This window comes from Lissotriton helveticus, chromosome 2_1 (assembly GCF_964261635.1).
Source record: "Lissotriton helveticus chromosome 2_1, aLisHel1.1, whole genome shotgun sequence".
Lineage (NCBI taxonomy): Eukaryota > Metazoa > Chordata > Amphibia > Caudata > Salamandridae > Lissotriton > Lissotriton helveticus.
Genome location: NC_136059.1, coordinates 1,068,078,603 through 1,068,106,189, shown reverse-complemented (window position 1 = coordinate 1,068,106,189; position 27,587 = coordinate 1,068,078,603). Strand labels below are relative to the sequence as shown.

At 42.9% G+C, this 27,587-nt stretch overlaps 1 protein-coding gene across 2 annotated transcripts in view; it reads right to left on the bottom strand.

The window, feature by feature from the left end:
* Positions 1–926: 926 nt before the first annotated feature.
* LOC144818446 (lysine-specific demethylase 4C-like) overlaps positions 927–27,587 on the bottom strand; it is a 1,795,190-nt gene continuing 1,768,529 nt past the window's right edge. For both annotated transcript variants that reach the window (XM_078675868.1, XM_078675869.1), the window contains 2 exons: positions 21,807–21,899; positions 927–5,370 (listed from right to left, as the gene is read on the bottom strand). In XM_078675868.1, the coding sequence (XP_078531994.1) occupies positions 5,194–5,370; positions 21,807–21,899 (270 nt within the window). In that variant the 3' untranslated portion in view covers positions 927–5,193. The remainder of the gene's footprint in view (positions 5,371–21,806; positions 21,900–27,587) is intronic.

Sequence of the window (27,587 nt, the reverse complement as noted above, 5' to 3'; positions counted from 1 at the left end):
TGGAATGGTGCGGGGCCGACTGCCAGAGCTCGAGCCGCTTGCGGGACCGCTCCCGCCTAGCCTTCGACGTCAGGGCCCGGCAGTCGGAGAAGGTGCGGTCGTCGTGGTAGAGGCCTAAGCACTTCAGGCACCGGCGATGGGGGTCCGTAACCGACATCAGTCGGTCGTACTTCTAACAGGGCTTGAACCCGGGCATCCCTACCGGCACCGATAGAGTCGAAGACTCAAAGAAAGAAATGATCAAAAAGATCAAAAAGTTTAGTCAAAAAATTACTAGGGGTAGAGCTTCTCCGGATCTGCGCTAGCTGGCTTGGAAAAAAGAAGAACTGACGTCAGCACACATGGGCGGCGTCTAAGTACTCCGACGACGTCATTCCGGCGCGAACGACGCCGACGACGGACGCGGAGCCGCGGACGACGCCTGACGCGCAGGGGTATTGCTACGCAAAAATTTCCGGATCCAGTCTGATGCCTGGGGATATTCTAAGGTAAAAAATCTATCACTAACGTGTCTCTTTCAGATAAGAAGGGTACAGGGAGTACATGACTAGCTTAGCTCCCAAAGATGACTGAACATGCCAATGACAATCCACTCTACATTAGGCATCCGATACTGAAACTATATGCAAGTTTTGATTTGCATTTTATCCGAGACTGTGCAAATTTCAATGGTCGAGGGGAGCTGAAGGTTCATGATAGAGGAGAATGGCAACGAAGAAAGAAATTGATCTTTTAAAATCTAGAAGGTACAACTCACCTATACTGTTTATTCTAGAAGTGCTTTATTGATATGCCTGTGAATCCTCAGTGGCAACTTTTATAGCTGGGGTACACCCAACATTTGAGTATGGATGTTTCAAATGGCCAATACATTTATATTATTAACAAACATATATATTCATGGAATAGACAGCTAACCAGTTATGAAAACTTCAAAAAATAATTTTAATATCAAAGAAACAAGGCAAGTGTCAACAAGGGTCTACTAAGCCATTGCCAGAAATTGTCTCTAAAACTGAATTTTCATGGTCCTTGTAACAAAAAACTACAAACGTTTTCCCTGCAAACTTGAGTGATACAGAATGTCCTTAGGTAACTATGCAACATACTTCAGTTGGCTTGAAATTTCACGCTGCATTTTGTTTTTTTGACAAAACAGTATAATCGTACATGCATCTTAAAAAAAGTCAAAATATTTAACGCTCATAAAATAATTGTTAAGTAAACCCCAGTAATCACGCAAACGTTCAGAGGAAAAGTAGGAGTCATTTATTCATCTACTTTTACACTTACAATTGCCAACTGTACAAAGGCTTATTCAGCATCGGTCTGTGAAGCTTGAAGTGGAACTGATAAAATAGAGATCAAAAAATATTGGCACATTTTCTGAGTTTTGTCTACATATTCCTGTTTTAGTGAGCTTAAGTGGATCGCTATAGTATTATTGAATATTTTGTATGACATTAAGCACTCTTGAAGGTGTCCATGTGTTCACAGGCAATTTATTGCAAGCGTCCTTTTCAGTCACAACTGCATCAGCTAACCAACCCCCTTACTTTACCTTTTATGTCACAGGACAAGCTAGCAGAGGATGTTCAAGCCACGCACAGGCCATAGAGCGGAACATTCGGCTACCATGGTAATTCGCAAGAGCTGCGAACAGGGGTTTGACATTTACAAAACACGTATATAGGGAGGAAAAAAGAAAAAAATGCTCAGGTAGGTTACAAGATTAACCATGTTCAAAACTATTTTAAATGACTGCAGTTCTGCTTAAAGGACAACAGAAATCACAAATGTGATCAGGTATTATACATCAGCTAACAATGTTTTTGTCTATTTGGCAAAGTCTAATCCCTTGTATCTAAAGATGGGTAAAGTTCTCATGTGGGTTTATGCAGCTATCTTCCCCTGTGTACGATCACCTTCACGTTCGTGGGAAGATAATGATCTTCAACGACAACCTTAGTCCAACCAAACTTTCCCACCCATGGTATATGAAGTGATCTGCGTAGCTGGGGATTAGACTCAAACTGGAAGACAATAATATTAATTTAGGCCTAGGGTTTAGCTTATAAGCATGAATTAAAAGTTAAACATCACAAACACACTTGAAGGGCTAATGTATAATTCTGTTTTACTAAGAATAATTATTAAAAATGTGCTTTAAAACACTGCCTAAAATTACTTTAAGTATCAGGTCCTCACTAATTTTCCCAAAAAATCCTAAAAAAGTACTGCATTCAAGGTGACAACTGAATTAGCGTCAAATACTATTCAAAGGTTTTGAAATACAAAAGTGTAAAACCACTGTACAAAGAAAGGGATGTGTGCATGTGAGTGTGTGTTTAAAATGTAAATATCTTCCTTATACAGTACAATGTATATTTTTAAAATGTTTTATAAAAACCGGTTGAAAAAACAAATACAAAGTACTTCCCTGACTGCTAAAAATATAAGCAACTGTAAGCCAAACATAGGTGAGCCAGAAGGGTTCTTGTTTTTCATTGGGATGTGACAAGTTCAAAAATTGCTGCCATTTCAGCATATTTATATGAAGTTAAATAAACACGTGAAGGCGGAGATCCTTGGAAGCTATTGTACCCCAAACGGGAAGTGAAACTAAATTGTTAGTCTCTTTTACAGCACTACTACATTTATCTACTAGTAATATATTTCACAGCTTTTATGTGATAATTCATGTTTCCAGGTTTAAAATATTAAATATAAGAAACTAAAGATGTGGTGGTCCTGCGTCTTGGCATGTATCCTAGAGAACTCCATGAAATGGTGTTTGCAAACCTTTCATAACAGGTCCATTATTTTGCAATTAACAGCTGCTCCAGTGCAATTAGTAAAAAAATATTTCGTGGTGTGTTTGTGCAAAAGCATAAACAGAACACAAAATGCGACGGTAAATAACAAAAACGTACTTCGCAGTGGCAAACTCACTGGCTCTGACGCACTGCATTCAACCGGGGCTATGACACTAAACAACTCTAATACAATAAATTACATTTGTTAATAAAAAAGCGAAGCACATATTTATTTATTGCGCTTGATCATCAAATCCCACAAGCAAAATCTCGGTACACTCTGGTCGGTGATTATAGCGGGACACTAGCAATGTTTACTTTGCAAAGAAATAAATCAGTGCGCCCAAATACTTTTTCTTGGGCGGTCACGTCTGAAGGGATTCACTGCCGCCCCACTCACTGCCTGTGCAACTCTGCTGGGCTCTGCGGATCACTGACCAGTGACTTCTATACCTGGTCTCTCACTGCGAATTGCCGCCTCTAAGCAGTGTGAGAAGCCCAATGTAAGTAAATAAACGTTGCTTGGTGTTGATCCTGCTGCGAAGTGCTGATCCTGCCCAGTGCAACCCTGCAGAGAAGAGTTATTCACGAATGCTATTCATGCCCCACTAGAATTACAGCAGCTCTGGAAAGAAACACTGCTCACGTCCGTCCCTCAACAACTACAGCATCACTACTGTACTCTTGGGAAGGACTCGGGGCCTGGAGTGGTAGTGCTTGCTCACTTTAGTACTGCTGTTGACGAATTTCTGTATCTGACGTACGTTCTATGGTGTCATATATTGAGAAACCTGCTTGTGAACCCTCATGTGATTGACAAGCGCAGGTCATGCTATAGATAAAACGCACATTGCCTACAACATTACCAATGCTTATAAATTAGAATATAAACAAACTCAAATTTAAGAAGGCAATCCCCTAGAGAGAGGCCCTTGTAGCTAAAGCTCTCTCTATGTGCGGGGGCTTTTTCATGCGCCATTCACCTGAGGTCTCAAGAACGATCATTGGATTTGACCTACCTGGCACCACTCTGTATTGGCCCAGCATGAACTGTGCAATCACGCCATACCCAGTAGCTGCTGAACTGGAGTCCACAAGGACATCACCACTGGGCCCATCGAGCTGCAATGCTTATACCCAAGGTTGTACCCTCATAGTCTGCGACAGACCATTCGACGGGTGACTCCCAAGTGAGTGCTCACACAGGGGCAGATGTGGGAGCACAGATAGGCTGCGCTAGGCAAATGCAGTGAGAAAGCAAACTAGCTGGCCGATACTGTGCTCTCTATTAGTGCACGGCCTGTGCATACTCACTGAGTCACTTAGTTCAAATCAGCCAATGGAAGGCACTGGGCAGAGGTGTTCAGCACTGTGGAGCATTGCAAGATCTCTACTCTCCTGCCCTGGCGACGTGCTGTGCCTGTGCCTTTCTGTGACCATTCTGTCTTCACGCATCACATGATGACTCAGTCTCAGCAACTTGCTTTTGCATTACAGAATCAGGAACAGTCTGCCGCAGGTGTTGCTTGGCACGGAGTTTTGACCATTTCACTGATTCACCACCGTGCAAGTTCAAACACTATATTTGTCAATGCCAAGAACATGAGAGCGGGCGCTTAGCACCAGCAAACACAGGCACAAATATAGCACTGGAAAATACTTTGAATTACACACCCTTTACCACAGATTATCTATTCCACAAGTTTCTGTGACTGTTCAGGGAACCAAGATAACAAAGTAACTCGACCTATGCGCCGCAAACAGAAAGGCATGATCCCAGGCCTCGTATTAAAAATTGTATCTTTGTGTTCAAGCTTCTCTAAAACTGTTGGTGATTTAAAGACGAGATTCCTTAGGGCTCAAACACCAAACCATATAGCTTATTGCACCATTACATGCACTCAGAACTTTCACTGTTCACAGACTTCCCTTATCGTAAGACTCATGACTAACAACCTCTCAATTGTCAACTGACAAGTATTGCAAGACACCCAAAATGAACGCACAGACGATCATCTATGGAGCTCCACCTTCCTTTCCCTTCATAGAAGGCTGAAAATTTCTGCTTTTGGTTAAGCATCCACGACCATTTCCAGCCTTTCCCTTAATACTTCACATTGTCACTGTTCTGGCCAGGGTAAGTGGGAAATCAACAAAAGCCACTGGACTTCTTTCGCAGTCAGTAGTCCATCCCAGAAAAAAAAGAATATTTATGTTTTTTATTTACTGAAAACGAGAATCCTTATATATAATTGAATGATGCATTCTCCCAATTGGTTCAGCTGTTTATGTTGGCTCCATGCCAACGTATTGGTTTGCCTGTAGTGCAAGGAATTTGCCACTTTCCCATTTCCATGAATGTCATGTTCGGCGTCTTTCATAGTTCTTCCTTGCAAGTTTTTAGGAATGAACTTCTCAAAAAAGTGCGGTACCCAGGGTTATCCACAAATTCATCCTTGAACTTGCCATTCAACACTCTCTGCCTCTTTCTTTCGCCCTGGATGATTTCGTCTCCATAAAATGTGTCCACAAACTTCATGTCGGAGGCTCTAGACTGAGAAGGTATAAAAAAAAAATTGTTAAGAGAGTATACTTGCTAAGCAGTCATCCTTTCCTCAACAGCAGTAGAACTACAAAACTCTTTCTGCTAAAACAGAGTGAACGGTACCATCAAAACAAACAAACATTGACAAATACTGGTTTCTTAGTAGTAGTAGTCCAACTTAATAGCTTAACATCCAACCCTTATTTTAAACTAAAGCCCTGTAGCGTAGCATTTAGAGCAGAGCAGTAAAAAAATGAAGACTGATAGAGATCATGACAGCAGAACAGCCCACATATAGTTAGTAGTATATACACCTTTTATTTTGTTTTAAAGAATATTGAGGTAGGATAGGAATTTTGGTTGTACAATGGTGGCAATTAGCACAAAAGAAAAAGAATAGCTGTAAGGGGAATCATCCAAGAAAGGTGTCATTGGAATGGGAAAGAAGTTTAGAAAGAAAGGAGATGAAATATAAAATTATTAACAACATAATGAAAAGATTCATTTATTGAACCTTGAATGTAAACGAGCATTGGCAAAGACTATAGGTCTGGCCTTCGCTAGCTAGTGAAATTTGTGAATCAATTCATGTATTTATATTATTTCAATTGAGCAAATCTAGTCCAAAGGCAGAAAAGCACTACACAAGGTCAGAGACAATCATAAAGTCAAATAGTGATAGGAGAGTTAGTTAATTTAAAAAAAATTGCCCAAACTTTTCTCCAGAACTAAAGCACTGGCAATGGCTTACCCATTCGGGGTTTTGGCGATAGGTTTTGGCTGTGCATGTATAGAAGTGCAAATGTTCCATAGGTTAAATTGCAACTATCTCTCACTTCCCCAAGTCTATGAGCCCTCAGATAGTCTAGTAAGACAGAGGGGCTGGTTAGAATCTATCTGTGATGCACACGCAGGTAATGAGCATAACATTTCTCAGAAATTAGTGTGGCAGTGCCCCTTCGTAATCCATTGCATACATGGGCCAGGCATTAACATGCATCAGTGATCCTAGACAGTATGTGCCTCACTAGACCAGCCCAGGGGGTTCCAACACAGGACCAGGGAAGGGGCGGATCCAAACCAGTTTTCATGAACAGTAATGCATTTTTAGTGACAAGGAAGAATCATCCCATTTTGTTAAAGAAACCCACTTAAAATTATTTAATGAATGAGTATTTAAGCAGAGATTGACCAGGAAAGTAACAGCTATCTACAATTAGGGCCACATTAGAAAGAAAGTGGTTTACGATAAAGCTTCAGATATGAAAATTGTCATGTCCTAAACAAATAATTAAGGCAAAAAGTTATTGCACAAGTGAGAAATAAAACAAATTACTATACATAATATAGCCCCAATGTATTTTATCTGAATGTGTTAATTGATATAAATTGTGCTACAAGCAAGGTCTGCAAAATCATGATTAATGTATGCTGGCTTCTCATATGCAGCTTGGGAAAGCCTTAACGCTTGCAACCAAGAGATTATTGCTTAGTATATAGTGTAAACAAAGCTTGAGAACTGCAAAATGGAATAAATAAGAATGAAGGCTATTTCTTTACAGAGAGTAACATGCAATATCCGGTATATAACAATCAGCCAGGTATTTCAAAAAGGTTAGAACAAAAAAATAGTTTTTAGAGGAACGGAATGAAAGAAAATAAATCAATTTCTCCAGAATCCTCAGAATTAAGTTGAGAAAGCATAACTGTAGGAAGTATTCAAAGATAAGTCTATACATTATTTCCCCAATGGAATGGAGATCGCCCAGGATTACGGAAAATTAAGATGAGTATTTATATAATTCAAGCACATAATCAGGAATTTTAAGCATGACTAAAAATTCAGCAGAAGAAAATACAACAGGCTCGGACTGCATTGTTGATACCTTTTTATTAAGTATTAAATATATTCTACACCTTTTGATATCACAATTATTCATATAGCAAGTAAAAAAAAAAAGTTACATGTTTTTAATGATCATGGTGCACATATTTCTGAAATGTATATCAGGAACAATTGACAGCATTTTACTTCAGAGACCTCTTAAATCAAAATGATTTATATAACAATGTTATCAACCGTTATAATGCTGAAAAGGTGCTTCGCAAGGAACATTATATAAATTTTTAGACAGCAGGGAGATTCTTGAAAGTAATTTCATGTAAATATTAGAGCAAAAGAAGTAGTAATATGTAGTTCTGTTCGTTGAAGGGCTGTAACGTCTCTTCCTGCCACACTGTACCTAGCGAATTCATAGTACACAAGGACATAATCGGTTGCAGTCAGACTCATTAAGCGGAGTAATTAAAGGGAAGGTGGCTGATGAGTTAGCAAGGACAAGGCGTGACATGCATTATCACATTAAGCAAATCATTAAAGGAGAGGAGGGCAGTGCTCTGTGGTTGAGTAAAAGGGTCTCATCAGCTATTTCAGAGGTTAAGTTGGAGGGGGATGATTTAAAGAAGCTGAGCCCTTTTTCATTCAATCTGTTAAACCTTTTGTCTGCTAAAACCACGTTCGATTTGAGCAATAGAAGCAAGTTAAAGGAATAGAATATGGACGCGGTGCGCAGTGTACTGGAATGTAAAAGCAGTTGACTGACAGAAATAAATTGGGATTAGTGGTAGATAAAGGGTTTGAGAAAGGTATGTGAAGAGGCAATGGATATCTTTAAAAATTATAGTCAAGAGCATGACCATAGCCCTATTTATGACCATCAGCCCTCCAGACTGGCTCAGATGTGTGTTTTGACAAGCTGAAAAGGGTACAGGAAACATAGTTTAAGCCTTTTTCAAGTAGCGTTAAGGGACACAACTGATAAACCAACTGAAAGGCTGATGTAGTGAAAATGTTCTCATTGCTGTTGCACAGACTAAAGTTTAGTATTCGTAGAAGGAGAGATCACGCTCACTTCACCTTATATTTAGAAGCTGAAACCTGGATGCAGTTGTGGTTACGTATGTATACGAAAGGCTCCAGCCGCAAACAAAATCATATTTTCCCAGAGTTTATTATTATAGGAGGTATTAGATCAAGGGTGCGCCCGTCCTATTATATGCTGGGCCTCTGCAGAGTCCCCCCCCCAAACATTTTGCTTTCACCCCTCCTGCTCTGCTGATTTAGTTTTTGCTGAGCTTGTAAGGTAAATGCTGCTTAGTGGATCTGCAGCATTAATTGTGCCGCCAACTACAGTAGCCTTTTAAATCATCTTTCAGGCCAACCAATGCAGCCTGTACTGCAGTTCACCTGCCATTTCGACCTTACGAAAAAACCTTTTGCCAGTCCTAAACCTTCCTTGTTGTTAATGCACATTAGCCAGCCCTAAGCTAGGCCCTAAAGGCACTTATGGCAGGATGCTTTGTATTTGAAAAGGAGGACATGTGGACTTTAGTTTTACATGTCCTAGCAGTGAAAATTCCTATGTCATTTTTTACTATGGCAAGGCCTAGCTCTCTCATATGATAACACTGGGTTACCTTATTACACTTAATACGTGATAATTACTTTTGATATCAGATAGGAACATTATTTTTATGCTCAAATTAATTGAAATTTAAAGCCCTCTTTAATGGTAGTCCGATTTTAAGTCACAATTTTGAACATGTGACTTTTAGAAATGTGCCATTTTCTTATCCTAACAATTTGTTGCCTGCTACCTGGGTCACATGACTAGGTGTAGTTGACAGTTGGCCTTTATGTATCCCACCCGGACAGTGGTGCAAAGGGAGACTAGTTGTTGGCATGATGGGCCAAGATGGTTGAGGGTGGAGCTGTTCCCTGCCTATATTACATTTCAAAGGGCTGCCCCAGAAGATGCACAAAGTGACTTGGCACCAGACTATTGTGACTCCAGGCAACCTGGAGCCTGGAAAGGAGAAGGGAGGAAGTTACCAGTGCAAGACAAGGGGGTGGTATAAGTGTTCCACTGACTTCAAAAAGATGCAATCAGGTATAAATATTGGGCCACTTGAATAACTCATCAGATCACTTTGGGACCTGTGGAAGACTCGGAAGAAGGCATGCTCTGCTGCTGGAAGGGCTGCCCTGCTGCAGTAGGACTGCCCTGCTGCCCTGCTGTCCTCTGCTGGAGTGAGTCCTGATCCCCAAAAGGTGCCACCTAGACTGCCCTGCTGCCCGAGGAATGAAGACTGGATTTCCTCCTTGAACCCAGAACAACCACAGTGACTCTAAGGGCTAGCTGACTGGGCACCTGTTCTGAGCTACAGGGGGACATGGCGGACTCTAGGGACCTGTCCTCCATCTGAGCAGACTCAACTAGACCTGCCGTTGCCCTGCTGCTGTCCTCTGCTGGAGTGAGACCTGATCCCCAAAAGGTGCCAACTGGACCCTTGGCGGCATCAGAGTGTACTTCTCCGGGCCCAACTGTGGGTTCTCTCAGAAGCGAAGCAGCACAAGGCCTTGTGATGCACAGCCTCGCATCGCACTACCTGATCGGCGGTCTCACCTGATACGACGCATTGTGACCCATTTCGAAACAGGACCTTGCACCGCAGCCCCTCACAGCTCCTGATTGGTAACCTCATCAACCTCATCAGATCTAGCGCATCGCAACTCGATGCAGCATCAGGCAGTTCCTGCTCAGCGGAACCATGGGAACCGACAACATGACGCAGAACCTTGTAGCTCAGGCAATGTAAAACCAGGTATAGTAAATAGTGGGCCGAATTCGGTCCTGTATCTGGCACGCCCTCCATCGCGGTCAGCTTCAACTAGTCACTTTGTCCGGGTCTAGTGCGACCAGATAACCCCACCTGGCAGTTTGCGCTTTGTGCCACTACTTTTACCTAAGACTTTGAAATTGCATATCTCCTTTTCTACTGACTCAATTTTTGTTGTTTTGGTATAATTCTATTTATTAAAATGTACTCTTTTTCTATATTGGGGTTTCTCATGTTCTGTTTTCACTTTAATATTGGTTGAGTCCTTCACAAATACTTTACTCATTACTAAGTTAAGCCTCACTGCCTTTGTGCCAAGTTGCCAGAGGGTTTGCATTTTTAAGCTACCAGAGCGTTAAGCACAGATTGATTTAGTGACTTTTGAGGGCCACCCTGATGAGGATTTTGCTTGTTGCTTCCTTCAGAAGGCTTTCACCTTCCTTAAACAATATCTTAATTTCTCATACTGTATATTTGTAAAATGGTTTGCTGCTGAAATTTGCAAAATTATTAACATACAAAGGTAATGTGTTCTCATTCTTGGAGGAAGCCCTCACTTCATCTCTGCAAACAAATACTGCTGATGGGTTCAATTTCTGACTCAAGGGGAAGACTGTTCTGCAAACATAAAACAGGTAATAGCCTAAAAGTAGGGTGCATCTACTCAGCCTATGCACGAACCCTCGAAGTCAAAGGAGACAAAACAGCAACATTTTCACCCCCTGCCCTACCCTACAAGAGTATGTCAGACTTGCCCGGCTATATGCAAGTTGTAAATTGTTTACAACTTCACAAAGGTAGGTCATGACAAACTTATTTTCCGGCATAACCCGATGACCAAACTTTTGACCAAGAAGAGTTAACAAAGCTACCACAATAAAATAAAACAAAATCTTGCAAAATCGACAAGACCAAAATTACGGTGTTTGAAGAAAGACCATGAATACAGTCCTGCTAAATTAATGGCAGAAAGTGTAGCTTCTCTAGGATCCTCCGTCAGCCTGTTGTAAGTTGCTGGCATGGGGGAGGGTTAGTCACGAAGGGGAAAGAGCAGACCCCTTGGGACGATCTACAAAACCCACATGTCTGAAGTAATGATCCTCTTGTGGGACAGGTGATGGCGAATACTGAAGCCCAGTGTGTACCCATGATAATAGGAGGGAAGATTAGAAGGGTTAGGATGTTGCTGGGAGGGAGGTGGACTGGCCCGACAGCTGGCTGCCTGACTCACAGGGCCTGGGGTAAAGCGTCCTCGGCCACGCTGAGCAGAGAAGAAAGGAGCAAAAGGCGGATTGGGGGTAGCTACGTACCATGGAAAGACCGAAGGCCATGCTGTCTTTAAATTACTCCAGGGCTGAATCCATCTGGTCTCCGGACAGACAGGAGCCATCAAAGGGCATGTCAATAAGTGGTGCTTTGACATCCCCAGAAAAGCCAGTCATCCTCAACCAGGCGTGGAATCGTAAAGCCACTGTGGATAAAACCGCTCTGCCCAGTGAGTCGGTCATGTCCGTCAGTAACAGCCTGGGGGGCACAACCCAGGCCTCCTCTGGGACCATTGGCGGCACCTGTGCAACCGTATTACACAGAGAGTGGGAATGGCGGCCCAATAGGAATGCAGTGTTCATGGTCTACAGTGCTAGGTTTGTGGAAGAAAACATAATCTTCCCTAAGGTACAAGCCTCTTGGATTTTAAATCTGATGGTGTGATTGGGAATGCGTCAGGATTTATGTGGCAGGTGGAGCCCTGCACCACTACGCTCCCCGGGGTGGGTGTTCTGTGAAGAAGGTTGGGTCCCCTGGAGAGGGGCGGTGGCAGCAGGCCTTCATCCTGTTCACAGAAGCCCAAGTGCTGATCTAGCACGTCAGTGAGTGCCTCATTAAAAGGGAGAAGCAGTTCTGATGGGGACACTCCCGGCTGAAGCAGTTCTGTCAAGACGTTCGTCTTGACTTCCACTGAGGGAAAACTGAGTTCCAAGACCTTGGCTACCCTCCTCAGCACTATTGCGAAGGATGCTTCCTCCTCTGTAGCCATGGAAGGAAGAAAAACAGGGGCCAATAACTGAAGAATTGTCCAGTCCACTGGCTTCACCCAGATCCTCACACCATGCCAAGGTGTCATAAGGCTGGTTTTCCTCAGGGTCCAGCGACCCCTTCCATTCCTCCCTTAGACCTAGCCGGTTTGAATAAGGCTCAGGCTTGAAAGGCATAGCTCCAACCTGCATTAATGGCGTGCCTCCAGCTCTGTGTCGGAGTCGGGGATTGGAATGGTGATGCCGCCGCCGGTGGGAATTAGTGGCGCCGGGAGCATCAACATTGGGACCAGCATCGGGGAAGATTAAGGTGGCACGACCGGCGTCTGTTCGGATCCAGGAACGGATCCTAGGGGCCGAACTGGTGCCAAAGCAGCCAGTGCGGAGCATGTAGGGGCCCTTGCCGAACCCTCAGGCCCAAAGGCAGACCAGAGGGAATGGGCAGCCAAAATATGAAGTGCATAGCCTCACAGAATTCACTTAGCTACGCAGGGGTCTCTCAGCTCCCAGAAACTCAGGGAGGCGTGAAGTCAGCCCAGGTGTTGGTCAACCGTGGAGCCAGGACTTGGACGTGGATGCTGCCTTGTCAGTCGATGGATGTGTAGAAGTCAAAGATCTCTTTGACTTCTTGTCGCGGTGGAACTTACCCGAGTGACCAGAAGACTTTAATAGCGACAATGATCTCGGACTCTGCAACCTCTCCCAAGACCTTCCTCTCGACCGGGACCTCAATTGTCGCACCTCGAACTGTCTGGAGCTTGTGGGATCGCTCCCTCAAGACCTTTTGGTTCATGGCACATCAATCGGCATAGGCCTCTGGGTTGTGGCCGTACTCAAGCCTCCAGAGGCATATAAGGTACATGTCCGTATCAGACATCAACTGGTGACAGGTGCCACAGGGCTTTAAGCCAGGCTTCATTAATGATATCCCTGCTACACCAGGAGGAAAACCTCAAAATTACTTCGGCAAAGGACGAAAAAAGTTTAGTCAAAAAATGACTGAGGGGTACCTTTTCTCCGAATCACCCTGACTGTTACCGAAAGAAAAGAACTGAGGTCAGCGTGCTGGGGTGGCACATATATAGGTACAGCGCATGTCACTTCTGGCACGGACAACACCGACAATGCCATGCAGAGCCGATCGACACCACCAACCAGCGCGCAGGGGTACTGCTCAACAAAATAGTCTGGATCCAGTGTGACATCTGGAGATTATTCTAAGGTAAAAAGGAATCTGCACCTAGAAATCTCTAGCAGACAGAAGCAGCAAATGGAGGGGCAGCAACAGTAAGTCTAGAAGATGTATTCTAAAGAGTGAGGTCTGTGAAGCATGATTCAACCATGTTGAAGGTAGGCAAGCCTGTATTACAGTCTTGATTTTTTTGTGCTTTAGAATTTCAAGGAGAAAGTGGGATTAGTCCCTCAAGATTCTTTTACTTCCTAGGATGTGCTGTAAGTCCTTTGGGTAGAAGGGTGAACCATAAAATATAGTTTTGTGAGTTATGAAGTTCAAAGTTAATTGCTGCTTTTAAAGCGAGTCAGTGGAGTTCTTTTAGAATAGGGGCAATGTATACAACTTTTTAGCTTTGGGGCTAGACATGATGCCATATGCTGGGTGGATTCAAAAGCTGTAATTGGGACTCTGAGAATGCCAGCTAGCGGTGTAGGCCCTCAGTCGAGATGTGAGAGTAATAGGGCTTGTATTGCTGTCCTGAAGTATGTGGGTGGCATGGATGGTTACAGTTTATTGAGGAAGTGAAGTTAGAAAGTTGCAGTTTTTTTCAGTTTAGCAGAATGTACATTTCACTTAGGGGTAAAATAAACCTTAGAGATTAGGCAAATGGGACTACTGATTAAGAGATGTCAAGAAGAACTTGTATGGCAAACCATTTTTGAAGAGGCAGTGGAACTTCACTGCAGTATGATAATACGAGTTCCATCTTGTCAAGATTCAGTTTTAAGATGCATAAACACCAAGTTATAGCTGAATATTGCCAGTTTACAGTCAAATAAAAATGTTGCTGTCCTGTCCCAACTGGCCTTAAGCGTCCGTGCATAGGCTGAATAGTTAAGGCGATTGAACTGAGCCTTGTAGAACGTCCCAATTTAAGGGGTGTGCAAAAGATATAAAACAGTCCATTTCAATAAACAGCAATATGAACAGGAGGAAAGACTGAAATCGGCTCAGTAACTTTCTGTCTATCTCCACCCTTGAGGGGAATGCTTGGTGGAGAAATGCGATAAAGGGTGTTGACTACCGCAGAAAAATCAAGCAAAAACCAGTAAACTAGCACCAATGTACTGCATGGTATTGTTTTATTGCTTAGATTTGTACGACTCAGAAGAGTATTCTTATAGGCTTTCTCCAAAGAATATTATGCTAGCATGGGGCAGTAGACATTTCAACTTAGTTTAAAGGAGTCAAAAACGAAACTGCTAGCAAATTATAAAACTTTGCATGCTGGCTTACACTGGGTTAAGGAAAACTGAATACAGTGTAAATGTGATGCTGCCTTCCAATTTTTTGCACACTTATTACCCTACTATATCGACTGTTACACTCTTGGGACAGCTAATGCTCCAACAATGCTCACTCTAGTATTAGCTGACACAGAGGAACCTCTGTGTGGCATATTTTCTTTTAAATGCGCATCAATACTGGTGCTCTTACTATGATGGAATTGTTCACATTTTGCCTGGTGATTTTTTTTTACAGTATACAGATATTGATAATGATCCACTAATGCTGGAGAGGCATAGTGGTTGCCATTAATCCCCTGGCTATTCAAGGAGTTTCGTGGATGAGACTATTAACATGATGTATTAATAACCCACCATGATTAAATAATATTAATCATGAATTTTAGTTGCTGATCCTTTCAGTAACATAGTTACCCTATCTGGAAAAAGCTTCCCATTTACATATAAATATATACATATATACATATTTTATGCTATAAACTTTTTTTCTAGCATTATTTTGGTGTATTGGTGGTTTTCTTTATTAACCAAAATGCCTCCCTTGGCCGTAATATGGTCACATACAAGAGCCACAACTTCAAACATTATCAATTTGGGGAAACAAACTATCAGAATGGTCTAATATCTGAGGTTAAAAATAAATGCAGTAAAAAAATATTCGTTTTTTGCTAATTTCACAGAATAGGCAAACACAAAAATTAACGTACCTTGCACTGAAACTCTAGTTTTCTGCATGGCTTTGAAAAGACGCGAAGCACTTACCTTTTCAAGTATCTGACCAATTTTTAGGTCACGCATAGCGTTGCAGCGCAACACGTTGTTCGCTTTGCAAGACATGCAGTATACACTATATTGGTGGAAATTCTGCATTATGATTGGTTTTTGGTTTGTTAGTCCTGAATCCTGACAGCCATGTCATCATTTTTATTCTTACGAGGCTATCAGCCCCTTTACTTAAAAAAAGTTTTGTTCCCCAGCCTCTCCCCGTTGCCTCCTGCAGTCCCTAACTTCTTGGACCACAACCAGCCCCCCACCCCCTCCCGCTCGCACCTTCTTTGATGCCCGCACTTCCGTTGAAAATGCAATAGGTCTCCCGTAAATACTAGTCCTATTGCATTTTCGATGCTTTTTTGTCCTGTGATTGGTGGATAAATGTGCACTCTATTTTGCCTGACCTGACCTAATCACATGCACAATACAAACGTCTCTCTTACGAATGTGTGGGGAAGCTATTTCGCCATTGCCTGTCGCCGCAACGGTGCTGCGGATCTATTATATCGGAGTGAGAGTTGTTCTGCAGCAGCTCTTCAGCTGCGCCCTGCCCGTACCGGGTTAGAGGCGACTTTCGCGGGAGGCGACATGATATCGCACAACACCATCATGGGGAAGAGGGAGAATGGGACGAGGGAGTTGCGCCAGCCATGTTAGCAGTATCGAAGGGCGCTGGCGATAGTGGCACGTCACTCCTGGGCTGTCGTGCAGACACTTTCACTTTCAAGGTTGTGCGAATCACGGGGTAGAGGCGGTCTTGCTCATGGCTCTGCCTGTCCTCCTCACAAGGGCGTCTGAGCACTTTCACTCCTGAGTGAAGCTTTCATTTGTTTTAGTGAACACACTTCCCATGCAGCAGTCAGTCGTCCAACAGGACACGGGGCTGCGATCATGCGATGTGTTTACGTTATTCACAAGTGGCCTCAAAGCAAGCAACTCCTCGGCCGTTGTTCAGTCCCTCACACGGCCTGTGAAACGTGGCAACGAAATCCAGGCAGGAATGCAGCTGAGACAGGAAGCTGTGCCCATGTGAGTTTTTGGTATTCTGAAAAGCCTTAGAGTGAGTGCGATTTATTAGTTTTGCCCCAAGTGGAATTCCGTGAAAGAAATGCCTCAACTGCACACTGGGACACGTTCACTATTAATTTGGTGTGTGATCGAAGTCAAAAGCTCCTCACATGATGCAGCTTTTCTTTACTCTCAAAGTTCCCGCAGGAAACGAGATACGAGGGTCTGGACAGGCTTCGCTCTACTCTGGCAGCAGTCTTATGAAAGAGAATAGGTGTGTGTGCTGGCCGCTACTCTTTCACCAAGGAGTTAGCACGGAAGAACTAATAGAAGCCATGAGCCTTGCCCGCCACTTGTGCAGCAGGGGTCTGGGCTTATGTGCCTTCGGCATCTTCCTGCTGCTGTTCACCTGATCTGCACTTTTGGACAAACACTCTCCACGAGAGCATTTTGGTAGTCTGTACCCCCGATACCACCCTCCTCCCTTGTTCATCTCTGACTCCCGGTTCCACGTAGCTGATCCTTTGAAGTTTAAAGAGCTCAGTTTAACAAGACCGCAGTTTTCCTAGCCATTTCCTGGGAAGCGCTTGCTCGCACAGCTTAAGGAGGGCTGGCTCTGAGGACTCTCTGGAATTTAAGGTGACCACGTTCCCTGGCATCTTGCTTTCGGATTTAAGGTTGGCCACTGTAAAGTTTTGCGTTCTGGTATTTAAAATGGCCACGCTCCCAGCCATCATGCGCTGGTAAAGGAGTTTGCCGCGCTCCCAGTTTTTGTCCTCGGGCATTTCGGGTGGCCATGCTCCTGAGCATCCTACTCTGGCATTTAAGGGTGCAAGGGTTCCAAACACCCTATTCTGGTATTTAAGAAGCCACGCTGTCAGTCTTCCGACTCTGGCATTAATAAGGGCCACACACCCAGAAAGCCTGCACTGGCATTTAAAGTGGCCAGGCTTCAAGACATCCTCATCTGGCATTTATAGTGGAGATACTTTAAGACATCCTCCCCTGGCATTTAATGTGTCCAACTCTACCAGGCGTCATGTTGTGGTTTACGTTGCCCAGGTTATTTGGCATCCTGCTGTACGTGGCTACACACCCAGAATAGTTTCTCTGGTATTTAAGTTGGGTATGGTTTCAGACATATTTCTGTGATATTTAAGGTTCCCACACACCCCACTATGGCATTTCAGGTGGCCACCCACACAGTTACCTTTGTTTATTTTTAAGGTGGATAGACACGTCATTCTGCTTGTCTATTTACGGTGGGCACGCTTCCAGGCAGACTGCTTTTGTGTATAAGGTGACCCAAACACTCCTGCTCTCAGTTTTATGGTGACCACTCTCTGAATCATCTTGCTCTGTCATGTGAGGGACCACGCTCTCAGGCTTCTTGCTTTATTATTTATTGCTGCCTGGAACTGGGACACCACAAGCATTTAAGTTGATCTCACCTGGCCATCTTATCTGACATTTAAGCTAGACTGGATGGACGCTGCACCTTGAAATGTGCTCATAAGTCAGATGTGGAGGTATACGAGTGCATTGAGAAGCGGTTCCAATTGTGCCCATAATCCAGAGAGGTTGAGGAAATGCAAAGCAATGATCATGTTGGGGAACTGACCAGCGCATGTCATTGAAATGTGTGTCGATAGATGGAGAAGAGCAAATATAGGACAGCACATCATATTTCATTAACATATTGAATGAAGTCTGTTTCAATCGAATAAGAAAGATATTTTATTGCTTAAATAAAATATGGAAAATGGTTTAATGGTTGTGAAAATTGATGGAACTGGCTGCTTTACTCCAAAGATTAGTTACTATGAACAATATCTCACTTTTATGCAAATCTCTGTAAAGTGAATGGCTAAAGAAGCCTATTTTGTAAAAAAGGAAAATGTTGACTTTAGACAGTGGTCTCATACTGTAGTGGCAGATGTGTGATAGAATGGACAACTGTGTGTCACGTTTCTTACAAAGTTTGGATGGCAGGTATTCCAAAAGGGTGGGTGGGAGGTGGGTTTTTTGCACTATGAATGGGTGGCAGATGTTTCATACTATAGTAAGAAGATGCCTTATACAGCAGATGTGTGTGCTTACTGTCACTTAATGGAGAGGGATATATGTTACCTTTTATGAGTCGTTGATAGAAATCGTACACCATAAATGGATGGTGGGTGTTGCATCAAGTGGCTGGGTAGTGGGTGTTTGATACTTTTACTGTTTGACGAGTGTCTCTCAACCACAGTGATTAGTGCCTCAAAGTGAAAAATAGAAGTGTGAAACTGGAAAGGGATTTTACAAATCAGAATGGAAACGACAAAAAACAGAAGCATGTGGTTTAATTAATCGGTTTCCCACTGTTGAATGATTGATGTATAATAAATTAGCAAGATACTAGAAAACATTTGTAAATAATGATGGAATTTAAAAAGGTGCTTTATAAATGTACACATATATCCATTGCACTAGCATGCCTAGGCAACACTGTTTGTTTTGCCAATGCTTGTTTCTAGGAGCAGTGGTACTTTAAACCTTTTATCAAAAAAAAAGCACAAACCTAGTTATAACACAGGCATCTGGGTGTATGAGACAGTAGAAATCGAAGAGGGGGCCAGGGACTTTTGCGGAATCTAAATTAATGTATTACATTTGTCTATAAGAAAAATGTGTGGTGGAAAAACTGGATACACTGTAGGCAAATATTTATACCACAGTTGAAGAAGCACTGCGTATGTGGTACAGGGCACCTCACTGGAAAAATGCTCACCTAGAATACTTTACGAGGCGATGTTGTGCGAAATATAGATATATCGGCATCAGGACATTACACCATCATTGTTCTTGTGCCACAGTAGTATTTGTCTGAATTACTTAAGTGGGTTTGTACACTCCAATCAGTAATTCTTTAACGTTCTATGCTGCTAATATGTCAGTTACGTGATGTTGCTGCAGCATTGCTACTAGGCCTGGGCGGTAAATTCCGTTCCGCTTGCGGAATTTAGGTAATTTCGCGTTCCGCGGAGAACGCAAAATTGCCAAAAATTCTGCATTCCGCGAGTTTGTGAAATTTTTCGCTTGTTCGCGTTCTCAAAATGCGTGTTTGCGAGATATTTCCCCCCAAGCACGCAAAAAGCGATTGCGAACAGGAAAAAAGCGTCGCAGAATTTCTGCGTGTTCGCTGACATTTTTTATCATTTTGCTGAGATTTGCGTAACGCGATTACACAAATTCCGCCCACCCCTAATTACTACCCATGTCAGCCTGCCAGGGGCGGTCGGTCACAAGTGCTTAAATGAGACATTATCTTTTATTTGATGGTTTTTAGTTCTACCAGCAGTCTGCCTTCAGAGGCGAGCTGTGGAGAGGGAGCTGGAGTGTGGCCTTCAGGAGAGCTGTGGAGAGGGCTCTGTAGTGTGGCCTTCAGAGGAGAGCTGTGGAGAGGGTGCTGAAGTGTGGCCTTCAGAGGAGAGCTGTGTAGAGGGAGCTGGAGTGTGGCCTTCAGAGGAGAGTGGGCCCTGCCGGTGGGAGCTTGTCTAGAATAGGAGATTATCTGCCTGGAAAGTGTAGGAGCTGTACCGGATGAAACCATCTCCATTTACCTTGACTCTGGCCCTGGGGAAGAATCAGTCCCTCTAGAAACCAGTGGTGACCCCAACTTGATCCGTACCCCCTACAGTGCACCCCTAGTTCTTTTCACAGGGCCCTGAGGGATATCTTGGTCCTCTCGCCTGGCCTGGAGAGCATTAGAGAAGCAGCAAAGTGGACAGTTTTGGTGTATGGTAAACACTTTACACCAAAACGATATTTAAATGCGACAATGGTACAGGAATTAGGAGCATTTGAAGTTTTTGGGCCTGATGGTTCATATTGGATAATGGCTGGTTAGATCCTGTTTTTAGGTCGAGCATTCAAGACCTCTTCTATATACTTTAGTATATACTTATATTTGTATGTACTTTGTGGGCTCTGGAGATCAGCCCTAGGACTTATCTCCTTCCGCTTAGGGACTTTTTGTTCTGTTCAACTGTCTCTATTCAACCGTCTTGATAGAAAACAACCAGCAGAGGTCAGTAAAATATCAGAATCACTTTAGCATTCTCTAGATTCCAGTCCATAGAAATTGTCTTCCATGAGCACCCTTAGACAATAATATTTTTTTCAAATCTTATATTTTCAGTGATATGACCAACAAAAGCCCTGATGTTATATTAAAAACAGAGCTTTGGACTATACCATTTACCCTGAAAGGCAATGTTTCTCTCCATGTGTTACATACCTGGCGTATCACATAGTTTAGTGCTTACTTTCCCTCCATGTTAAAGAACAGTAGATGTTTCAGCAGCCATGCAAATGTGGTGCATAGCTAAATACATATAAGGTTCCAAAGGCGAGACCGATTGCATTGCAAATGCATGTTACACTTTGTTCCAGATATCTGTGAGCCCATAAGAGGGTCATGGTGGCAAGACGTGGCACTGCTGAAAGGAGCTGCACCTAAATTGCTCAATTGTAGTGAGAGTAGTGGGGTTCACCCCTCTACGAGGTTCTGATGTGACTGGATGTTGAAGGGTTCAGGCCTTCATACCATTAACCCTTGAAGGAAGGCTGCCTTATGGCCATCCTTAGTATAGCTCTGACTAGTGAGGCCTTTACATTTCCTCATGCTTGCAGTCTGATGTTTTCATGCTTGAGTGATAAGCAACTTGTGAATATTTTTGGCAGTGTAAAGGAGTTGTACAAGACAGTAGATAGTCTGCAAATGTGTCTTGTCTGGGGGCGGGGGGTGGGGGTGAAATCCCATGTTTCTTTGTTTAGAGCTGTTCTACAAAGCTGGAGCTGTAGGTGGGTTGGGTAGAATCACCATCCTGTCAGCAAAAGAATTGATTACCCTGATCTGCCTTGAAATTATGCTTACCTATTGCCAAAGATGTACAGGCTATCACATGACATCCAAAGTTCAGTGTCTTGACCATTTTGATTCTGAAATATAAATTACTTTGACCAGTCTGGCGTACACTACGCACTTGGTAAGGAACATCAAGATAAAGATGTACACCAATAATACACTTCCTTCTGACACAAGGAGAATTTTTAACAGCAACTCATGGCTTTAAATCATTGATCCTCAAGTGGGGTAAACATTGGGAATATTGACCTAGTAACATGGCAAACGGTTGTTTCTGCCTAAAACAACAGATAAATTAAATAACAGAGTACATTTTTGTCAAGCATTTTCTTCCTACCAACATTAGAAGTGTATTGGATATTGAAAAATGTGGACTCTCACCCCCAACATATTGATAAGGAAAATAAACATGATCAGTTTAAGTTTCATAAGATGTACTTTCATATCGGTTTTGTTCATGTTTTATGCTAAATGAAGAGCATTGCAATCAATCAAGTATGTTGAAAATCACTTAATTGGTGTCATTATTTGAAAAAAGAAAAGTTAGATCGACAACTACTTACATAACGTGACTGAATTCGTTTAGGTAGCTCTTCTTCCAGTGTATAGATTTCTTCTCTTGTGGTGGCAATCTGTGAACCATCTTCAAATTCAACCTAACATAAAGACAATATAATAAGAGCATACCTCAAATATGTTTTAGTTGGTTTCATCATTTAAAATTCAACTAAATCACCATCATTTATTCAGTGACTGTAACCCAGAATATTCACAAGGGCCCTTCTAGGTCCAAAAAGATCCCCATTACCTAAGGAGCTCCCCAGGGTTCCATACTGTCCCTTTTCAGAATCACCATCTACATGGAGCCACTAAGTGCTCTACTAACTGATAACAGCATCAAGATTACCAATGTGCCAAAAGACAACTATACCTCCTCCGCTTCAGATAGCCTACGCCTCAAATACCTGTACATCATCCAGACCTGTATGTTCAGCGCCTACCTGAAGTTCAGTTCAAGTAAGACAGAATTCCTGTTGTTTGCAAAGAACAACAAATAAGGTACACTGCAAACCTGGCTTAACAACATTAACCTTGACGGCTTTGAACCTCGACTTTCACTGAATGTGAAATGGACCCCCAACCTCACCCTCAAGGAACATACTGCTAAAAAACATAAACACTGTCTGGTACCTGCTCTATCTTCTAAAGAAAGTGAAACTATTTCTTGCAGAAAGAGACTTCAGAACAGCTGTTTAATCCCCCGTACTTTTGCATACTGATGGTGGCAACGCCAAGCTCCACGGACTCCCAGACTCCACTTTCGCTCCCCTATTGGGCATCTGAGCCACCACAGCACTTCTCCTCTGCCTGAAGAATATAATCACATCACCCACATCCTGATGGAACTTTATTGGCTCCCCTTGTCAAGCTGCACAATCTTCCAAATCATTTGCATAATTAACAAAGTCATCACAACTAGCTGTATCAGGAACAAAGGGAAAGGTCCTGTTTAAGTCTCTTCTATTTCCACCCTATTCTTGCTTTCAGATTCTTTTACCGTGTTTTAGAAATTTGTTAGACAAGAACAAAAAATTATGGAATTATGTCTGCTTATTTCCTAGGCCGACATATTTTACTGTTTTTAGTTATGGACGATGCCATAATATCAAGGACGCTCTGTGCATTAGCCAACATGTTTTTATTGTTTAGGTCGAGCCTGGGCAGACCATGCGCTGCTCTGCCAGGAATGCTGTATTCAGGTAGGGTTAAACAACAAGAAAAACTGCCAGTACTGATATCTTCTTTTGAACCACAAATTTTTCAGGAATGCAAAGACTACTGTGCAATGCAACCAAGTGCTATTTAATAGCCGTTTATTTAGAAAATTGTTATTTAGAAAATCATATGAAATTCAGACAAGGATCACAACAAGATTATATACCAACAATGGGAGTGAACACTAAACATGAACACAAATCACACATGACTTCATTCATCACTAATCAAGCATTTCACAGTCATACCTCACACATACACTCACATACACAAGAAATTAATTAGCAAAACGGGCAACTTGGCAGACCCGGGTCTGCCAAGTTGCCTGTTTTGCTAATTAATTTCTTTGCAATCTTTTGCGTGGCAACAATACACCTAACCTTGTTGTATATATATTTTTTTTAATGATTTAAACTGTTGAATGGAATTGGATAGGTGTATTTTAAACAATTTATGATGTAAATATTGTTTGGCAGACTTAGTACTCCTCTATTGGTGCATTTATCCCCCGCTTGAGTGAGTACTTGTTTGAGTGTATGTGTGAGGTATGACTGTGAAATGCTTGATTAGTGATGAATGAAGTCATGTGTGATTTTTGTTCATATTTAGTGTTCACTCCCATTGTTGGTATATCATCTTGTTGTGATCTTTGTCTGAATTTCATATGATTTTCTAAATAACAATTTTCTAAATAAACAGCTATTAAATAGCACTTGGTTGCATTGCACAGTAGTCTTTGCATTCCTGTAAAAATTGTGGTTCAAAAGAAGATATCAGTACTGGCAGTTTGTCTTGTTGTTTAACTTTACCGGGCTCAGCCTTACTGATTAGAGCCTTACCCCTCTTTTGTTATGAGTATTCAGGTAGGAACTAAAAGCTCCGCCTTTTTCCCTCCCATCATTTCAATTGGCTCCAGTAACTGTACTTTCTAAATCCTTGCTTTTCATTTGTGAATAGGCTCAGTAGTCCCTCCTTGTTATTGCCTTGTCTACATTTGTAACCTTCTATGAGGACTGGACTTTTTCCTTGTGTTGCTACACCATCTGTTTTATGTAGTCTGTGAGCACTATTTCCGTTATTGAGACAGCACTGCCCCTTTAAAGTAGGCTTTAGCGTGGCAACCCTTGTTTTTTTTCTTCAGCGCGTTGCCATGCACAATTTCACTTTCATTATTTTTTTTTTAACGGGCCAGGCGCCCCTCGTTTTACATGGCGGCTCGCACACAACACTCCCCCATCCATGCCCCTTCCTGTAGCTTGTGTTTTTTTTGACGCAGTGTCTGCTTTATGGTGTTTCCTGCAGGGCACCTTTGTTTTCTATAGCACAGCTTTCGCAACTGAATTAATTAGATTGCATATTTGGTGTTAGTGGTCCTGCCTTTCTGTGTTTTACATTTTTTATTCAGTTTATTAGCACGCAGCACCCTTCAGTCTGGTGACAAAGTAAAAACATTACCGTTTCCCCATCAGGTATTAAGCAACAAAGTATTTAATATACTTCCTTGGCGGTGGGGGGAGCCTGCCAGGAAACTAAGTTCCTGGGTGATTGGTCATTCTAATTTCAGATATTCAGGGTGGAATTTTTAAGCAACATGATCTCCCCAGTTCGTTTCCCTACAACTCACAGCTCCCTATGAATTTCTTGAAAGTCTTTGAAAGATCACGAGAAATATTTACTCACCTGAATTGAAAAACGGATCACTTGCATCATTTCTCATAATGCACCCCCTATACATTAATGGCTTAACCGAACAAAACAGAACTTAGTTGCAGGATTTGTGGCACTTTGCTTCAGGCTCATTGGGTGTAGTTACTTGCATGGTTTCTTTCAAGATTTGAAACCTTATGATTTGAGTACCCTCGTAGATAAATATACAATCTGTGGCTTGAACCTGTGCAAGTGGTGTAACCTGGGGCGTATTCCTGCTATGAGAGGACTGAACCAGCATGATCTCTGTAACCTGAGATACAATTAACTGCAGTCTGTGTAACATTGGTGATAATTATGGAACTACCACATGTGCTGGTTGTTGCAGTCTGTCCTCATAGGGAGCCTGCATGCATTCCTTAATCTTAGACACTGGTTTTATTGTACACCTCTCTGTAGCTGTGCAACTTAAGATATAACTATTAAGCAAAGCACACGCCCCTATGGTCCGCAGAGAACCTTTTGGGCCTCTCTGTTAACAGATGGCTTGCACAAAGCTAAATAAATGTGAGAATTCCTGGTAGCTGCCCACAGTGATATTTCTAATATATTGTTTACTGCTAACTCAACCAGTCCTGGTTTCCTCAAGCACCACCCCCCTGCATGTGGTTTCAGATCTCCATTTAGAGCTTCCCCTAAACGTATTTTGATTTAATTGTGTTCCCATGAGTTGCTTTCATTGCTAAACTTGACCACTTACTGGCCTTCCAGCTTCTGTCAATGGAGGGATTTTTAAAGGGCTGCAGTAAATTATCACCTCCCTGGGCATGTTTGGGTCCCGAGTGCCTTGCGTTTTCTGCACCGTCACAGGATAGAGTTCCGTTTCACCTACTGCATGATTTTCCCCCTTTTCTCCTGTAAATTAAGTAGTTCCGGAGGAGTTATACAGAATTTGTTATCTTGCTACATACATATGGTCCGTTTTACAGTTACTAAATGAACTCCATATGCTGTGTAGTTAACGTTGTTTTAATATATTTAAAAAATATTACCTATCCACAGTGTGGACTTGGTATGTATTTGGAGTGTCGACTGTAGAAATGCTGCTAGTCCTTATCGGTCTGTTAAATTAGTACCTGTAATGAATGTGTTTTTGATTACTTTGGTAATGACATATTGCTTTACCTTATTCTACATTAGGGTTTTGACTGTAAAGCCTCCATTCAAGATTGAATGTCTTAATGCCCTTCATTGAGTGCGCTGCTTTTGTGCCTCCATCCTTAATGTGTCTGTCAGTGATTACTGTGATAAGCTGCTTACTTTAGTGTGCCTCTCCATGATCACTGCGAGGAGCTGCCTCCTTCTTTAATGTTTACAACAAGAGGTGGTGATGGACAGAGTCTCTGAATTAAGCAGAATACTCTCACCCAGTCAAGAGATCAGGGCTAGATCCAACACCGTTTTTTAGCTCATTGCACCATCCCAGTTTCAGAACCTGGCTGTATGCAAATTAGTCTGTCCCTGGCACAGTGCATCATGGGAACAGGGCAGACCAGACTACAAAAGCCAATTCTTACACTGGGAAGGAAACAAGCTTCCGGGGACCGGTTTCTGGCATTTCAGCCGTCTTCGGCCCGGCTTGCTTGAATCCTGATGGTGCAATGAGCAAGGGACTGGGTAGGAGTGTTTTGATTAACTCAGATACTCTGTCCATCACCACCCCCTTTTGAAATTATTTTGGCCACAATGAGTGTGGAAGGGTATGCTCAGACATGAGTCCCTTGCTCACTGCACCATCAGGATTCAAGCAAGCCGGGCCGAAGACGGCTGTAATGCCAGAAACAGGTCCCCGGAAGCTTGTTTCCTTTCCAGTGAAGAATTGGCTTGGTAGTTTGGTCTGCCCTGTTCCCATGATGCACTGGGCCAGGGACAGACTAATTTGCATATAGCCAGGTTCTGAACTGGGATGGTGCAGTGAGCTAAAAAACGGTGATGGATCAAGCCCTGATCTGTTGACTGGGTAGGAGTGTTTTGATTAACTCAGATACTCTGTCCATCACCACCCCCTTTTGAAATTATTTTGGCCACCATGAGTGTGGAAGGGTATGCTCAGACATGAGTCCCTTGCTCACTGCACCATCAGGATTCAAGCAAGCCGGGCCGAAGACGGCTGTAATGCCAGAAACCGGTCCCCGGAAGCTTGTTTCCTTTCCAGTGAAGAATTGGCTTGGTAGTTTGGTCTGCCCTGTTCCCATGATGCACTGGGCCAGGGACAGACTAATTTGCATATAGCCAGGTTCTGAACTGGGATGGTGCAGTGAGCTAAAAAACGGTGATGGATCAAGCCCTGATCTGTTGACTGGGTAGGAGTGTTTTGATTAACTCAGATACTCTGTCCATCACCACCCCCTTTTGAAATTATTTTCCTTCTTTAATGTGCCAGTCATCAGGTGTGGAAAGTTGCCTCCTTCCTTAACGTGCCTGGTCTTTTCATGTATTTCTTTCACCGCACAAACCTCTAATAGACGTCACAAACACACCACACAAGAAGAGAAAGGCGGGCCGGCATCGGCCACGCCACAAGTATGGCGGGCGCACCGCCCCCCCCCCCCCTATAGTGGAGGCAAGCCTGTCGCGTTATAATGACGAAACAGACGCGCCTTGAAGCCGATCGGACCTTGGGCCTCCCAGTGACCCGGAAGTGATAGAATCACTTCCGGGTCACCAGGGAGCAAAGGCCAGGCCGGTTAGAACCAGCCTGGCAGGTAAGGGGTTAAAAGGCCGGGGAGCGCAAGAGTTTGCCTCTTTGATTCTGCGCTCCACAGCCTGCCCCTCCAGCCTCTAGAGAGGCTGTAATAGTTTTTCTAGTCTCTTCTTTTTCCCTACAGGCTCGGATACGCGTTGTGCCAGAGTTGGGAGCA